At 43.6% G+C, this 15118-nt stretch overlaps 1 protein-coding gene across 1 annotated transcript in view; it reads right to left on the reverse strand.

Annotated features, from left to right (window-relative positions):
* Nucleotides 1-14842, reverse strand: part of FNDC5 (fibronectin type III domain containing 5) — a 75568-nt gene extending 60726 nt beyond the window's left edge. Inside the window, exon 1 of the mRNA XM_014075851.2 lies at nt 14294-14842. Coding sequence (XP_013931326.1) covers nt 14294-14393 — 100 coding nt within the window. The 5' untranslated portion in view covers nt 14394-14842. The remainder of the gene's footprint in view (nt 1-14293) is intronic.
* Between the last annotated feature and the right edge of the window lie 276 nt (nt 14843-15118).

Below are 15118 nucleotides of genomic sequence, written 5' to 3' on the forward strand. Positions count from 1 at the left end.
CACAGTTTGATTTATTTGATTTTAATACGAGCTGAGCCCGTTTACGAGGACATTAATTGTTTATCCAAATCCTAGCTTCATTTTTTTTTACAAGATCTTCTTCTGAAAATCTATTACTTAGAGGCTTTTAAAATGGCGCCGAGCCGGCTGGATTCTTCTGTAACAATGATTATTTTCTTAATTTCCTTGTTAAACTCTACAGAACTTTAAAACTTCAAAGGAGAGAGGAGTGATTTATTACCCTGCCTCACAATCGGCCAGCAGAAACTTATTAATTAGTTTCATTTTTACAAGACTTCCTTTCTCTCATTAATTGTGCTTATCTGGAGATACTTAAATGGTGATGAATCTGCTGAACTGTCTTGTCACAATGCTTAGTTTCTGAAATCCTTGGTAAAGCCTTGCCAAGTCTCAAACTTCAAAACAAAGGGAGAAATTCAGCATCTCTTCCCATAGCTGCACAGTCAGCCAGTAAAGTTTTATTAACTGCTTGAAGATAAAACTTGGAATGGCCTCAAAACCAAATCCTAATTTGAAACCCCCCCCTCTACCCCCAGAAGCACATCTCCAATACCTAGCACAAAGTCGCAGCCTCCACTCCCTACGCCCCCTGCTGGAGACTTGCTAATGAAAGAATTCTTCTTGAGGGAATTAAGCGAGGCTCTCAAAGCTCAGACAATTAAAATGGAAGATAAACTTAGAGACTTTAAAGAGGAGATAAAACAGGAGATAAAACAGGAGGGAAAAGAAGAAATAAAAGAAATAAAAGAGGAAATAAGAGTTGTATGATAAAATTGATGCCAGGGCTGTTAAAATTAAAGATGAAATGCTGGGACTTGTAACTGTATTGACAGAACATGTTTCCGGAATTGAAGATAGTCTAGTCTAGAGGATCTTAATGAAGCTAATAACAACTTGACATCGAAAACAGAGGTGGTGCAACAAAAAGTTGAAAATGCTGAAAAAGAAATTATTATGATACAGTATAGACAAATGGAACTGGCATTAAGAGTAAGGGGGCTGCGTGAAGAGAAACAGGAGAACCTGAAACAGATTCTATCAGAAGCTTTTGACCATCTGGTGGGAAGACCGGGGACTAAGCTCGACTGGCAAATCGACAAAGTTTATCGCGTTAACTCCTGGGTGGCAAAGCAGAAACAGCTTCCTCGAGACATCGTTATATACTTCACTACAAGAGAGCTCAGAAACATGATACTACAAGAGTCTTATAACACTAAGCTCCAAATTGGCGGTCAAGACCTGACTGTTTTGAAAGAGATACCACCTCAAATGTTAAGAGCCAGGAGAGACTACGCTTTTTTAGTCGAAGAACTTAGAAACCGTCAGATACAGTACAGATGGGATGCACCATTTGGTATTATACTTACATTTGATAGGCAAAGATATTGTCTCAACTCTGTATGGAAAGCCCGAGATTTTTACCATAATATTTTGAAGGTTGGACATCCTGCATCATCTGGACCTGGAGAAAGACCACAAGAAGGACAGGACAGACAACAAACTACACAACTATCAGATAAGATGGAGCATCTCTCTCTCCTAGAAGCACAAGGTGTTATGGAACAAAGACCTAGCCGTATGATTACTAGACGAATGGAGAAACAAGCTAAAAGGCAACAACCTCAACAATCACCGGCCATCGATCAAGGAGCTACAGCAACAAGTCCGGAAGCACTGGGAGGAGCTAGGCCAAAGATTAAACAGGCCATGCAGGAAGCTCTAAAAAAGCTTCAGCTAACCAAAGATGACAACTAAGTTCTTAACATGGAATGTCAATGGATTGAATTCTCCACAGAAGAGAAAGAAAATATTTCACTATCTTAAACAGTTTAAGAATGATATAATTTGTTTGCAAGAAAGTCATATCAAATCAACTGATCAAAAATATCTGATTAACTCAAAACTTGGTCAACATTTTGTAGCTTCTGCTATGGAAAAGAAAAATGGTATAGTTGTATACTTAAGAAAAGACATGAAAGCTGAATTAATTGAAGCAGATCCCTTTGGAAGATATATCGTGTTAGATCTAATCCTAGAAGGGAAAAAGCCATTACTTTTGAGAATTTATGCTCCTAATCAACAGCAAGACGGATTCTATAGAAATCTTCATGCCAAATTAGTACAGTGGGACTATAGGTCTTGTATACTATTGGGTGACTGGAATGGCGTGATAGACACTAAGAGAGATAAGAAGACTTCTCGCCCAAATACCAAGATGCGAGCAAAGTTACCCAAACCTTTTTTTGGCATGATGGACGACTTTGAACTGAGAGATATTTGGCGAGAAAGAAATGCAGAGGAATATGATTTCACTTTCTTTTCTGATAGACATCAATCCCTTTCAAGGATTGATTTTATACTAATCACTAATGATTTGCTTTCTAGGGTGAAGAAGACAAAGATTTCGGCTAGGGTCCTTTCGGATCATAACCCAGTTTGCATGGAATTGGGAAGGGTAGTGCAGGCAAGAAGGTCTTGGAGATTGAATGAAAACTTATTTAAATATGAAAAGTATATTAATGATTGTAAAAAATTGTTATCTGAATACTTTGTTTTTAATATGAATAAGGGTACACCTATGGAATTCGTATGGGATGCAAGCAAAGCATATATGAGAGGAGTGCTGATGAATATAAATAAAACACGTAGATATAAACAAGGGCTAAAACGAACAGAATTGAAAGAGGAAATTAAGAGGAAAGAGCTGGAGTTAACAATGAATCCAGGCGATACAAAGGTTAAGGAAGCAATCACCATGTTAAAATCTCAATTTGACATGTTGATCTCTGACCAGGTAGCCACTAGTTTGTTATATGCAAAACACAATACTTTTTGTAACGCAAACAAACCTGGCAGATGGTTAGCTTATCAGATTAGGAAAAAAAGGAAAACTCGAAATATATCTAAACTGACTTACAGAGGGAAGGAGGTGTTTCAACAGGATGAGATTCAAAAGGCATTTCGGGAATTTTTTACAGAGTTGTATAAAGGGGATAAAATTAATGGTTTAGATATAGACAGATATTTAGATAAAGAGAAAATACCCTCAGTTAAAGAAGAGCACAGGCAAAAATTGAACCAACCAATAATCTCGGGGAAAATTTTACAGGTAATTAAGCAGTTAAAGTTAGGGAAGGCACTAGGTACAGATGGTTTGACAGCGGTTTACTATAAAAATTTACAGTTAGAAATGGTAGAACCTCTTAGAGAATTATTTAATAAGATTCAAACGGAAGGTAAGGTGCCTCCATCTTGGAAGACAGCGTTTATATCCTTGATACCCAAAGAAGATCAAGATACTACCCAACCAAAAAATTATAGACCTATCTCATTACTTAATGTAGATTATAAAATTTTTACTAAAATACTAGCAAATAGGTTAATGCTGGTTATTCAACAATTGATACACACTGACCAAACAGGTTTTATACAGGGGAGACAGATGAAAAGTAATGTTAGATTAATTATTAATGCATTAGAATATTTGGGAAAGAATAACCAAATTCCTGCTGCGTTCATATTTTTGGATGCTGAGAAAGCCTTTGATCGAGTTAATTGGCAATTTCTGTTGAAGATATTGCAAAAAATGCAGATAGGTCAATTAAAGCAATATACCAACAGCAAACAGCACAAAGCATAGTCAATGGAAGTTTAACAGACCCTTTTCAAATTGGAAAAGGTACAAGACAAGGCTGTCCTTTGTCCCCACTATTGTTTATTATAACTTTGGAAGTATTGTTGAATAAAATACAGGGCTTGGATGGTCTAAAAGGGATTAAGATTAGGCAGCAAGAATACAGAGTGCGTGCTTTTGCGGATGATTTGGTCATAATATTGGAACAACCGCAGGAATCCAGTATGGTTTTAATGAATACGATTAATCAATATGGTCAAGTGTCTGGTTTTAAAACAAACTTAGGAAAAACAAAAATATTAGCTATAAATATGAATACTAAACAAAAGGAAGAATTAGGAGGAATGTTAGGATGTGAGGTAGTCAAAAAGGTCAAATATCTTGGAGTTAATATTTTAACTTCAAATGGGAAACTATATAAGTATAATTATGAACCACTTTGGCATAGCTGAAAATAATGCAAGATGCACGTGAGAGAGGAGGCTTGAAACTATCTAACCTAAAACTATATTATGATGCAGTGGCGCTATCTGTAATTAGTGATTGGACTCATTTAACTAATGATAGAATATTGAATATTGAGGGACACGATCTGGTATATCGTTGGCATGCTTACCTGTTATTCAACAAAAAATTGGACAAGAAATTTAAAAGTCATACTTTAAGAAATGCTTTACTGCGGGTCTGGAAAAAATACCAATATAAACTAAATGACAAGATACCCATGTGGGCAATTCCTAGACATGCAATTGAAAATATGAATATAGCACAAAAACAGGATAGAATTACTTACAGACAGCTTCTCATTTTGGAAAGGGGGGTACTACAACTAAAATCCTTAGAGGTATTAAAAGAGGAGAAGGCAGTTCAAACATGGTTCCAGTATGGGCAATTACAGGCCAGGTGAAAAATAGATCAAAAAATTGGTTTCATCCAAGTTGAGGATAATTTGTTTAAACAAATAAGAGATCAAAGTTTAATGCATATAAAGAGGATATATAATGTATTAATACAGATGGATTCGGAAACAGAATTAGTTAAAGATTGCATGATAAAGTGGGCTCAAAATATTGAAGAACCAATAATGTTGGATACATGGGAAAGAATCTGGGTAAGAAATGTGAAATTTACACAAGCTCAAAACCTGAGAGAAAATTTTTACAAGATGTTCTATAGATGGCATTTAGATCCTAAAAAGCTGGCTTCTATGTATCTGAATTTACAGCCTAAATGTTGGAGATGTGGTTCTCTCGATGCTACATATTTTCATATATGGTGGACTTGCCAAAAGGTTAAGGCATTTTGGATAAAAATATGGTGGATTATGCAAAATATCTTTAAAAGAAGGATAAAGTTTACTCCTCAGTTATTTTTACTAGGTATAAGTACTGACTTTACAGTGGTAGAGACTAACTTGATTCTGCACCTAATAACGGCAGCAAGACTGTTGGTGGCGCAATACTGGAAGAAGGAAGACTTGCCTACAACTCAAGAATGGACATTGAAAGTTACAAATTTAGCCGAGATGCCTAAAATATCGGCATATCTTAAAGATCATTCAAATGAGAGATATAAACGAGACTGGAAAAAAGGATTGACTATATACAAAACAAATACGGGACTAAGAAATTCCAGATAGCCTATGCTTAAGATCAGGAATGGCTTAAATTGTTCAAAGTTAGCTTAGCAAGAAGAAGCTAAGATCAATGTAGAGATGATATTAACTTTTTTTTTCATTTCTTTTTTCTCAATATATTTTAGACTGTGTTTGTTAAAAATCTATACCGTGTACGGGCTCTGGGAAGTCGGGGGGGGAGGAGGTGGGGGGTTGGGGGAGAGGGTGGGGGGAGGGAGAGATATATACTAGGTTAGATACGATGTGTTAGATTTCAATGTAATGTGACTTCACATGTATACTGTTTTTCTTTAATTTCTCTGTAAAAATAGGATAAGTTAAGTACATTGACATATAGTGGAAATACACCAAGGGGAGGAGGAGTGGGATAGAAGAAAGATGGGTAGAGAGGGATGGGAGAGAGGGTGGGAGGGAAGGTGAGAAGGAAGGGAGGGAGTGGATCGGGAGAGAGGAGTGGTAGAGGGGGAGGGGAAGTAGGCTAGAGGGGGATGATGGAGGGAAGATAGAAAGTTGGAGGAGGGTGGAAGAAAGAGGTGTATGGAGAGTGGAAGAGGTATATTGGGTTTCTATTTTTGGGGGTATTGTTGACAAGAGGAATTGCTGCGATTATTCTTTAATGTTGTATAGCGTTGGCTATGCACAGTATATATGTGAGTGTATGAAAATGAAAAAATGGAAAATAAAAAACATTATCTCCAACAAACAAAATCCCATTCTGTCCATTCCACGAAACTTCCCGCCCTTTGAATGAATGTAGAGAGTTCAGAATGAAGCCCATGGAAGAGAGCAAAGCTCTAATCAGGGAGTACCAAATATGCTTTAAATGTTGTAATTCCACAGAGCACATAGCCAAAATGTGCACAGCCAAGGTGCAATTTCACCTTTGCAAGAGTTATAGGCACCCTCGCACCCTGCATCCAAACTCCACAGTGATGATGCATCGAACAACGGCTGACCCTCCTCCAAACAATAATTCTCCACAAGACGCTGAAACGCACCCAGAAGCTAACACAGGTGGAAGTGCCAGGTGTACCGCAGTATGTAGTGGTTCCTCCACTGCTCGCACATGCCATAAGATCTGCCTAGCCAAAGTCTATCCTGCGACACACCCAGAACAGACCGTGAAGATGTACGTAATTCTGGATGGGCAAAGCACCAGGTTGTTAGCAAGATCAGCATTTTTTTATCTCTTCGATGTCCAAAGCGAAGAGATAGAATTCACAATATCAGGGTGCACTGGGTCCCAGCACACGGTGGGAAATTAATGAATTCTGCATAGAAGCATTAGACGGAAGCGGACAGTTCCCATTGCCACCATTACTAGAATGGGTCGACCTAACAAATGATCACAACCAGAGTTAGTGAACAACATACCTCACCTGAAACTCATAGCCAACCAATTCCTCCCCCCAGATCCTGAAGCCAAAATCCTGCTCCTGCTGGGAGCAGATGCCTCTGCAGCCTTTCTTCTGAAGGAAGTAGTCGCGAGCCCAATGGGTGCCCCATTCGCCCAGAAGACAAGACTCGGTTGAGTCATCTTTGGAACAGTGTGTGTAGATAGGCTACGGGTCCCAACCTAGGCGAGTGTCTTCACGACCTCCATTCTTAGTAATGGGAGAGCATCTCAGTTGAAACCATGCCACTTCATGACTTCCTCAATCAAACCAGTTTTAGGAACAACAGTGTTCCAGACCAGCAAAGAAGAGAAGGATTTGGCCTTGTCGATAGAGGACAAGGAATTTCTGAGGCTCATGAACAAGGAGTTTCAACAAGACACTACCAAGAGTTGGGTGGCTCCACTACTCTTCCGCATGCCAAGGCAATGGCTCCCAAACAACCATGAGCAAGCGCTCTCTCGCCTCTTCAGTCTGAGACGACTCATGAATAGGAAGCCTGCAATGAAAGTCCATTTAGTAGAGTTCATGAACAAAATGGTCCAGAACGGACATGCAGAATGTGCTCCACCCCTGAGGAATGGTGAAGAATGCTGGTACCTGCCGTTCTTTGGACTGTACCACCCACAAAAGCCAGGTCAGATCCGAGTAGTTTTCAATGCCAGCGGACAGTTCCAAGGCCTCTCTCTGAACAAAGTCCTGCTCACAGGGCCCGACCTCGCCAACAGTTTACTCGGCATGCTTATCAGCTTTAGGAAGGAAGCCACAGCCATCATGGCCGACATCCAGCAGATGTTCTACTTGTTCCTCGTCAAGGAAGACCATCAAAATTACTTACGTTTCCTATGGTTCAGCGATGAACAACACAAATGGCAGATAATGGAATACAGGATGCGAGTGCACATTTTTGGAAATGGCTCTTCCCCAGCAATCACCAACTATGGGCTGCAACATACTGCTCACGTAGGTGAGGCCCAATACGGCGCAGACGCCAAAAGATTCGAAGAACGGGACTTTTATGTTGATGACGGCCTAAAATCCGTACCCACCCCAGCAGAGGCCACAGACTTATTGAAAAGAACACGTCAAGTGCTAGGCTCGAACAATCTTAAACTGCATAAAATTGCATCCAACAGTGAGGAAGTATTAGCAGCCTTCGATCCCGAAGACCATGCCAAAGGGTTGCAAGAACTTGACTCCGGCATGGACATTCCCTTTATCCAACATAGTCCCAGTCTCTGTTGGAACTTGAAGGATATTTTCACCTTCAAATCCCCCGCCCAGAAGACCCCTTATACAAGAAGAGGAGTCTTGTCAACTGTGAACAGCCTGTTTGACCCCCTAGGCCTCACCGTACCCGTAACGATTCGGGGAGGTTCCTGCTGCGCGCACTCACCCAAAACACCAAAGATTGGGATGAGCCACTTCCGCCAGAGCAGAAACAAGAATGGGAGACATGGCATGACCCCCTGAGTTGTCTTCAAAGTACACAGGTGCAGCGCATGTACATCCCCATTTCGCCTTCAGCAGCAATGAAGAAAGAACTGCATATATTCTCAGACGCATCAACAAAGGTTATAGCAGCTGTAGCATACATCAGGGTTTATGGTGGGGAGAATGAAGTTCACATTGGTTTCATCATGGGAAAGGCGAAACTAGCACCATTGCAAGGTCACATCATGCTATGGTTGGAACTCTGTGGAGCCGTGCTGGTCGTGGAGGTTGCAGATCTAATTACGAAGGAAATAGACCTGGAGCTGCAAACCATCACCTTCTACACAGACAGCAAAGTGGTGCTTTGTTACATCCACAATCAAAATAGACGCTTCTATGTCTATGTCAGTAATAGAGTGGATAGGATCAGAAATTCCTCTAACCCAGAGCAGTGGCGGCATGTACCGACAGATCAGAATCCAGCCGACCACACCACGTGATCTGTCCTTGCATCTCAATTGGCAGGTTCAACCTGGTGGAGGGGCCCAGAGTTCCTGGCTTGGCCTAACACTCCAATGCCACAAGGACCAGAATGATACGAGCTCCAAGACCCAGATGGTGACACCGACGTACGACCAGATATACCCGACAAATTCATCAAATCGGGCAAGAAGCCCACCGTCCTAGCCACATGTATGTCGACAGCAGTAAAAGAGACGTGGAAATTAGTCATCAATCGCCCCCTTGCTCTATCTTGCTTCGAGTGCTTCTTCACGTGGAAATCTCTCGTATCAGGAGTGGCAGTGATCGTCCGTTTCCTGCATCACAAGATTCATTCTCCAGCCAACCACGTTCAAGCCGAGAGATCCATTCTATGGAGTGTGCAACGAGTTGCATAATCACCGGAATTTGAGTACATACGAGCTAAGAAGCCCCTCCTGAAATCCAGCTCACTTCTAAAACTGAACCCGTTTCTTGACCACAACGGCTTACTGCGGGTAGGAGGGTGATTAGACAAAGCTGAAATAACGTCAAATCGCAAGCATCCAGTCATCCTTCCTGCCTGCCAACATGTAACTAAGCTGCTAGTCCAGTATCACCACGAAAACATCCAACATCAAGGTAGGCACTTCACAGAAGGAGCCGTTAGAGCTGTCGGATTCTGGATCGTAGGCGCCAAAAGACTCGTAGCTAACATCTTACACAGGTGCTTGCGCTGCCGTAAACAAAGAGATGGAGCACCATGCCAGTTGATGGCCGATTTGCAGCCTGAATGTCTTAGCACCGAGACTCCTTTCACCAACGTAGGGTTAGACGTTTTCGGCCCCTGGTTTGTGTCTGCCCGTCGGATCAGGGAAGGGCAAGCGAACAACAAGCGTTGGGCAGTACTTTTCACATGTCTCAGCATTAGGGCCATACACATCAAAGTTATTGAATCTATGAACAGCTCTTGTTTCATCAATGCACTAAGATGGTTTCTAGCACACAGAGGATCAATCAAGGTGTTTAGATCTGACGTGGTACAAACTTCGTAGGGGTGTGCAGAAAGCTGAAGATAGGAGAAGACAAACGCCTAGACCCAGCAATTGAGGGCTACCTGAAGACCCGCAACTGTGTATGGACATTCAATCCTCCCCATGCATCCCACATGGGAGGAGCGTGGGAACAACGGATAGGTATAGCCCACAGAATCATGAACTCAATGTTGGCAAAGACACCCACACTAATACACGAGATTCTCACCACCCTCATGGCAGAGGTAGCAGCCATCATCAACTCTTGACCTTTGGGGTCCAGTTTTTTCAGACCCGGAAAATCCAATTATCCTCACCCCAGCCACCCTACTGACCCAGAAGATAGGCAACTGGCTGCCACCGGCAGGGAATTTCGTGTCCAAAGACATGTACAGATAACACTGGAGGCAAGTCCAACTGCTCGCTAACACATTCTGGAAGTGATGGAAGCAAGAGTACCTTCCCTGCAAGTTCACAACAAGTGGCAGTGCAAAGAGCCCAACCTTGAAGAAGGAGACCTTGTCCTGTTAAAAGACAAGGACACGCCCTGGAACTCATGGCCAATGGGACTCGTGCACCAAGCCTTGTGCACTCGGCCCCGATGGACTGCGTCAGGTGGAAGTTCAAATCGTGAAGCCGTCGGAGCCAGGCCGCAACCAGCAGACTTCCAACAAAAGATTCTATACCAGACCAATCAGCGACCTAGTGTTGTTGCTGCGGAAGACTGAACCAGAAGATTGAACCTCAAGCTTTGCATGCCTTGTGTTTACATCATTGTTTGCATGTTTGATATTAAGCTTTGTGTAACTCAGCTACCCAGTTATCTAATTTGCATGTTGATATTAAGCCTTTATTTTCTTAGTTAAGTAGATAGTCAAGTTTGCATTGTTTATGCTACGCCTTAAGTTTATCTTAGTTAGCTAGATAATCAAGTTTGCATTGTTTATGTCATATCATTGTTTTCCTTTAGTTAAAGTTAGTGGTAGTGGAATTAATAATCCCAGGTGGGGACTGTGCTGTCCCAACAGTAAATAGCTAGTGTAAGAATTACGATCTGTCTCCTTTAAGAAAGTACCTCACGGGAGATACAACTACCTTATGGGAAATGTAGGCAGAACTGCCTTGTAGGAAATATAGTTCCATAACATGTGACCACATCTGTGTTCCCTGATTGGGCAGTGGGGTACTCTGCCCAGGAAAAGTGATTTATTACCGGACGCTCCTTGAAGAGTTTTCTGTGTTAATTGAGAACAATGGGCTAAACACATGTATCCTCTCTTCCGCTTCATCAGAGGAATGGAAAAGCATAGTTTTTTCACATCGCGCAATGGACAGATCAAGGTCAGAGGTATCTTAATATTGAACTGTATGTTTGCTACTAAGAATTCCTGTTAATAAATTGATCTGTAACCCAAGTCTGCACAAGTTTCAGGGTCTTGTGGGAGCACTATTTCGCCAATTCGCAGGGAACCCAATGGCTCAAACGTCCAGGAGCCTCTGAGAGAGCTTTGCCTCCAAACTGCTGGAGGGGAGCTAAGGGCAGAGCAAATGGAGCAAAGGTTAAACAAACAGCCAGGGCAGCTGCTGGCCCTGCTCTAAATGGAATCTGCAGGTCTCATTGGGGGGAAACGTCTGTGAGTGAACATGCCCAGGGCTAAAGGCAGCGCCCAGATGATTACAAGCCACTAGCAAGTTCACACTAGGAGAGTCTGTATGACAGCCGAGTTGGAAGGGATTGGCATTCTTTGCATCAATTGCAAGAAGAGAGAAACTAGACTGAGCTTCTCAGAGTTGGCAAAGAGGCAGCAGATCCTCTGAGGGGCTAGGGGGCCCTTCTCAGGCTTTCTTGAGAACCAGGAAGGCTCATGTCTCTCCTCTCATCCTCACAAAGCTAGTCCTACAAATCCCGTGCTTGCTTTAGAATCCCAGTTCCAGCCAGTGCCAGAGCAAGTCACATTTATGAACTCTTTGGTCAGGTTTGGAGATTCTTTGTGTGCCTCTCTAGGATCAATTGTTTGCCTCTGGCACGGTTGCATGTTATTGCCACACATTGGCATGCTTGTATCTACTGACAAGACAGACTCTAACCTTCTCCAACCTGAGGCTCTCCACTTTTGCTAGACTTTAGATCCTAGAATTCTCACATTGCATTGTCACAACAGGCATACTCAGGAGCAGGAGAGGCTCTCTTAGAGAACAGATGGATTAGCATTTTATGTGCAATCGAAACGACAGCCGCAGAATCAGCTTGAAGACAATCAATCTTGCCATGGCTTTAAGCAAAGCAGCATCTAAGTGAAACAGAGGGGAAGCCATGGGGTTCACTTCATGGGGCCATGAGGATCCAGTCCACATCTTTCAAGAGATGAATCTGGCTAGTGGGGAACCATTGAGCAAGCATGTTAAGGACATAAGGCATTTCTCAGCATTTTCTTCATTTCAATGCAATAAATGACTCCTCTGAAACCACATTGATTTTGTTAATTTCTAGGCTTCATTTGAGGTTCTAACTTGTTGAAATTTCTTGGCTTGAAACAAGCTGACCTCAGGGATGACCTTCTCCCACCCTGGCCTCGCCTCAAACACTTTGCATCTTCCTACCTAGTCGAAAATGGGGTTTCAGTGGATCAAACCACAACCTACTATCCATTGTGGAGGCCTAACATTATATTAGCATATTGTATAAAGTAAGTCAGCTCACTGAAACCTCATATAGTTTATTGGAAGGCTCGATGGAGAAAAGAATTGGGCTTTTCAGGTTTAGGATTGAGTGTATTGAGTCAATGCATTGGATCTGGACTTAGTCATTAAAAAAAACCCAGTCTACTGAAATCAGTTCATTGTAACTACAATCCATTAATTTTATAGCTTTGTTTTTGAAGCTAGATTAAAGACAGTATTTTTTCAATAACTGACAGAAGATCTTAATAATCAGTAGTATAAGTTCAACAATTAAAGAATTTCTATCTGTGGCTCCAGAATCTGCTGCCTGAGCCATCTGCTTTGCTGTGTCTCAAATGAAAGCCTGTTCTTGGCTGGGCTGATAAGTCAGAATCTCCTTGGATTTCAGCTTATTTTTTTCCTCATCTCTCTTCCCCAACTTTTAATTATTCTTTCTGGGAAGTTCATAGTCTGTTAAACTTCATTTCTAGTTGATCTGCTTTTAAAGTGAGGACAAATTTACTTGTGGATTTCGGAGATCCTGATAATTTTAATGTGACCCTATGTTCATCGTTTTTTTTAACAATGTCTGTTTTCCTCAGAGATTTTTTTAGCTTGACAAATAGCAATAGATCAACAATGAAAATGCTAGAATAATAAGGGTTGAATTTCCAATATTGTAAATATTCTTGGTAAATTCTGTGGCTCCTTTTAACAGATTTTTGAATAAACATTATGCTTTATCATTTTACATATTTTCACTGACTCCGTTATCAATGTGACCATGTGAAGCAGCCCTTGCAATGTGTGCCCAGTCACCAGAGTCCAAACTCCACTCCACTCCACTCCTTCCTTCCTTCCTTCCTTCCTTCCTTCCTTCCTTCCTTCCTTCCTTCCTTCCTTCCTTCCTTCCTTCCTTCCTTCCTTTCTTTCTTTCTTTCTTTCTTTCTTTCTTTCTTGTCTTCATCTCTGATCTCTTAGTGCTGGATGCCCCCCACCAATCTTCCCAGGACTTCCTTAAACAATTGGAGCTCCTATTTTATTAAGACCTACAGGTTTGTGTTGGTTTCATAACTCCTCCCCATAGAGAACAGGTACATTGTTGAGAAAGATGGGGGACCAGAGGGGGTTTCCCAGCTACAGACCTGTGTTGCTAATAATCTGGAAAACCACTTATGTGATGGGAGACTGCTTTGACTCCAGCTGCTGATGCCGACTTCACTAGTTCTGGTTCGATTACCTGCTGTCCAAAGTTGTTTGGTTCTGAGGAAATCACTGTTAACAGTTATATCTGTCACGTCTCTCCCACATCTTAGGAATCCTGTTTAGACCTGGGGTTTTTCTGACAACTTGAGCCCCATGAAGGTCCAGTGAGTGGCAATTCCTTCCTGAGAGAGGCGAGGGAGTTGATTTTCTTCACATGAGATGGCATCATATGATCTCTCAATGAATCACTTGGCTGACTGGAAGGACAGTCACCAGGGCCACTGATTGGCTCCTTTCTCTCAAGCCCAGTTGAATAAACAGAATTCAGCACAGAGGCCAAATCTCACGGCAATCAGCAGCCAGTAACGTCTTCTTGGGCTACGTGCACTCTTAAGAGGTCTTCTTAAACTATATTACACAAATTGCTTCCTTTTTTTTTTACGAAAAAATCTTTAAATAGTACACTCCCAATAGAGTATTATTCATTGTTCCAGAAACATGCAGCAGCGAGTGCCACAAGTGAAACGTGTTGTCCTGTATCACTACGGCAACTGTCTCCCCACAAATACTTCTTTGTTGAGTCTCCTCCGCTCAACTGATCAGATAGATGGAGCCCCAGCGAGGGAAGCAGTTGGCTGAGAGATGTTGAAAGTCGGAGCAGCCCCAGAGGTTCTGGGCAATTAAACCACCGAGAACAGAACGAAACCTGCTTTCCACCGCCGGCCGACCTCCCTCCCTCCCTCCCCGTCATGGGTCGCGGACCCCGCTTCCTCCCCCCCCCCCGCCCTCTTACCTGCATCTGCCCAGGACAGGCTGGCACAGCTGAAATAAGCCAGGAGGGCGGCGTTGATGTACAGGAGCAGATCTGCCATCCTCCTCCGGCGCGAGCCCATGGTGCAGCCACATGGAAAGAGGGGCCCCGTCAGCCCCGCAGCTCCAGACCCCGCATGGGGCGGGGGGGGAGCCGAGGGAGCCCTGGGCCCCGGGGCGCCGCGGATCAGAACGACGCCAGCCGGCCCCGCACTCCGAACGCCCAGCCGCCGAGGACCCGCGCGGACATTCCAGCACCGCGGAGAGCTCCCGCCGCCGCCGTCTCCCCGGCGAGGAAGGGCGGCAGGTCGGAGGGCCCCGGGGGTGTCTTCTCGCTGGGCCCAAGGAAAGTTTCTGGCTGGGCTCCGGGGAGGCAGAGCTAGCGAGAGGCGGCCGATCGGCGGCGGCGGCGGCGCTGGGTCTCTGCAAGCTGCCAACGTGCCTCCTCCTCCTTCCCCATCAGTCAGGCGGCTCCATTCATGGGCGCGAGAGGGTGAGGGGGGGAGCCCCGAAGTCTGGCAACAACGCGGCGCCCCCCTCCCTCCCCGCCAAGCCGACTCCGGCTTCCTCCCACCATCCCCGGCCCAGTCACACCGCCCTCGCCTGGCGTGGAGATGTGTGCGCCGAACGCGCAGAGGGTGTGGGGAGTCCTCAGACGGCCCCTCCCTCGTTAAGGAGCCGGAGAGCGACAGGCTTTGAAGGGGACGCGGAGCCTTTGCGCGCCACGGAAGGAAGCGCTGGATGCCTGTGAGCCCCTTGGCAGACGCTCCCCCGCTTGGCTCTTGGCTGGCTGGAGGCGGAAGGAGAG

This window comes from Thamnophis sirtalis, unplaced genomic scaffold (genome assembly GCF_051295495.1).
Source record: "Thamnophis sirtalis isolate CommonGarterSnake01/CBP01778 unplaced genomic scaffold, rThaSir2_p1.2 scaffold_13, whole genome shotgun sequence".
In the NCBI taxonomy this organism is placed as follows: Eukaryota; Metazoa; Chordata; class Lepidosauria; order Squamata; family Natricidae; genus Thamnophis; species Thamnophis sirtalis.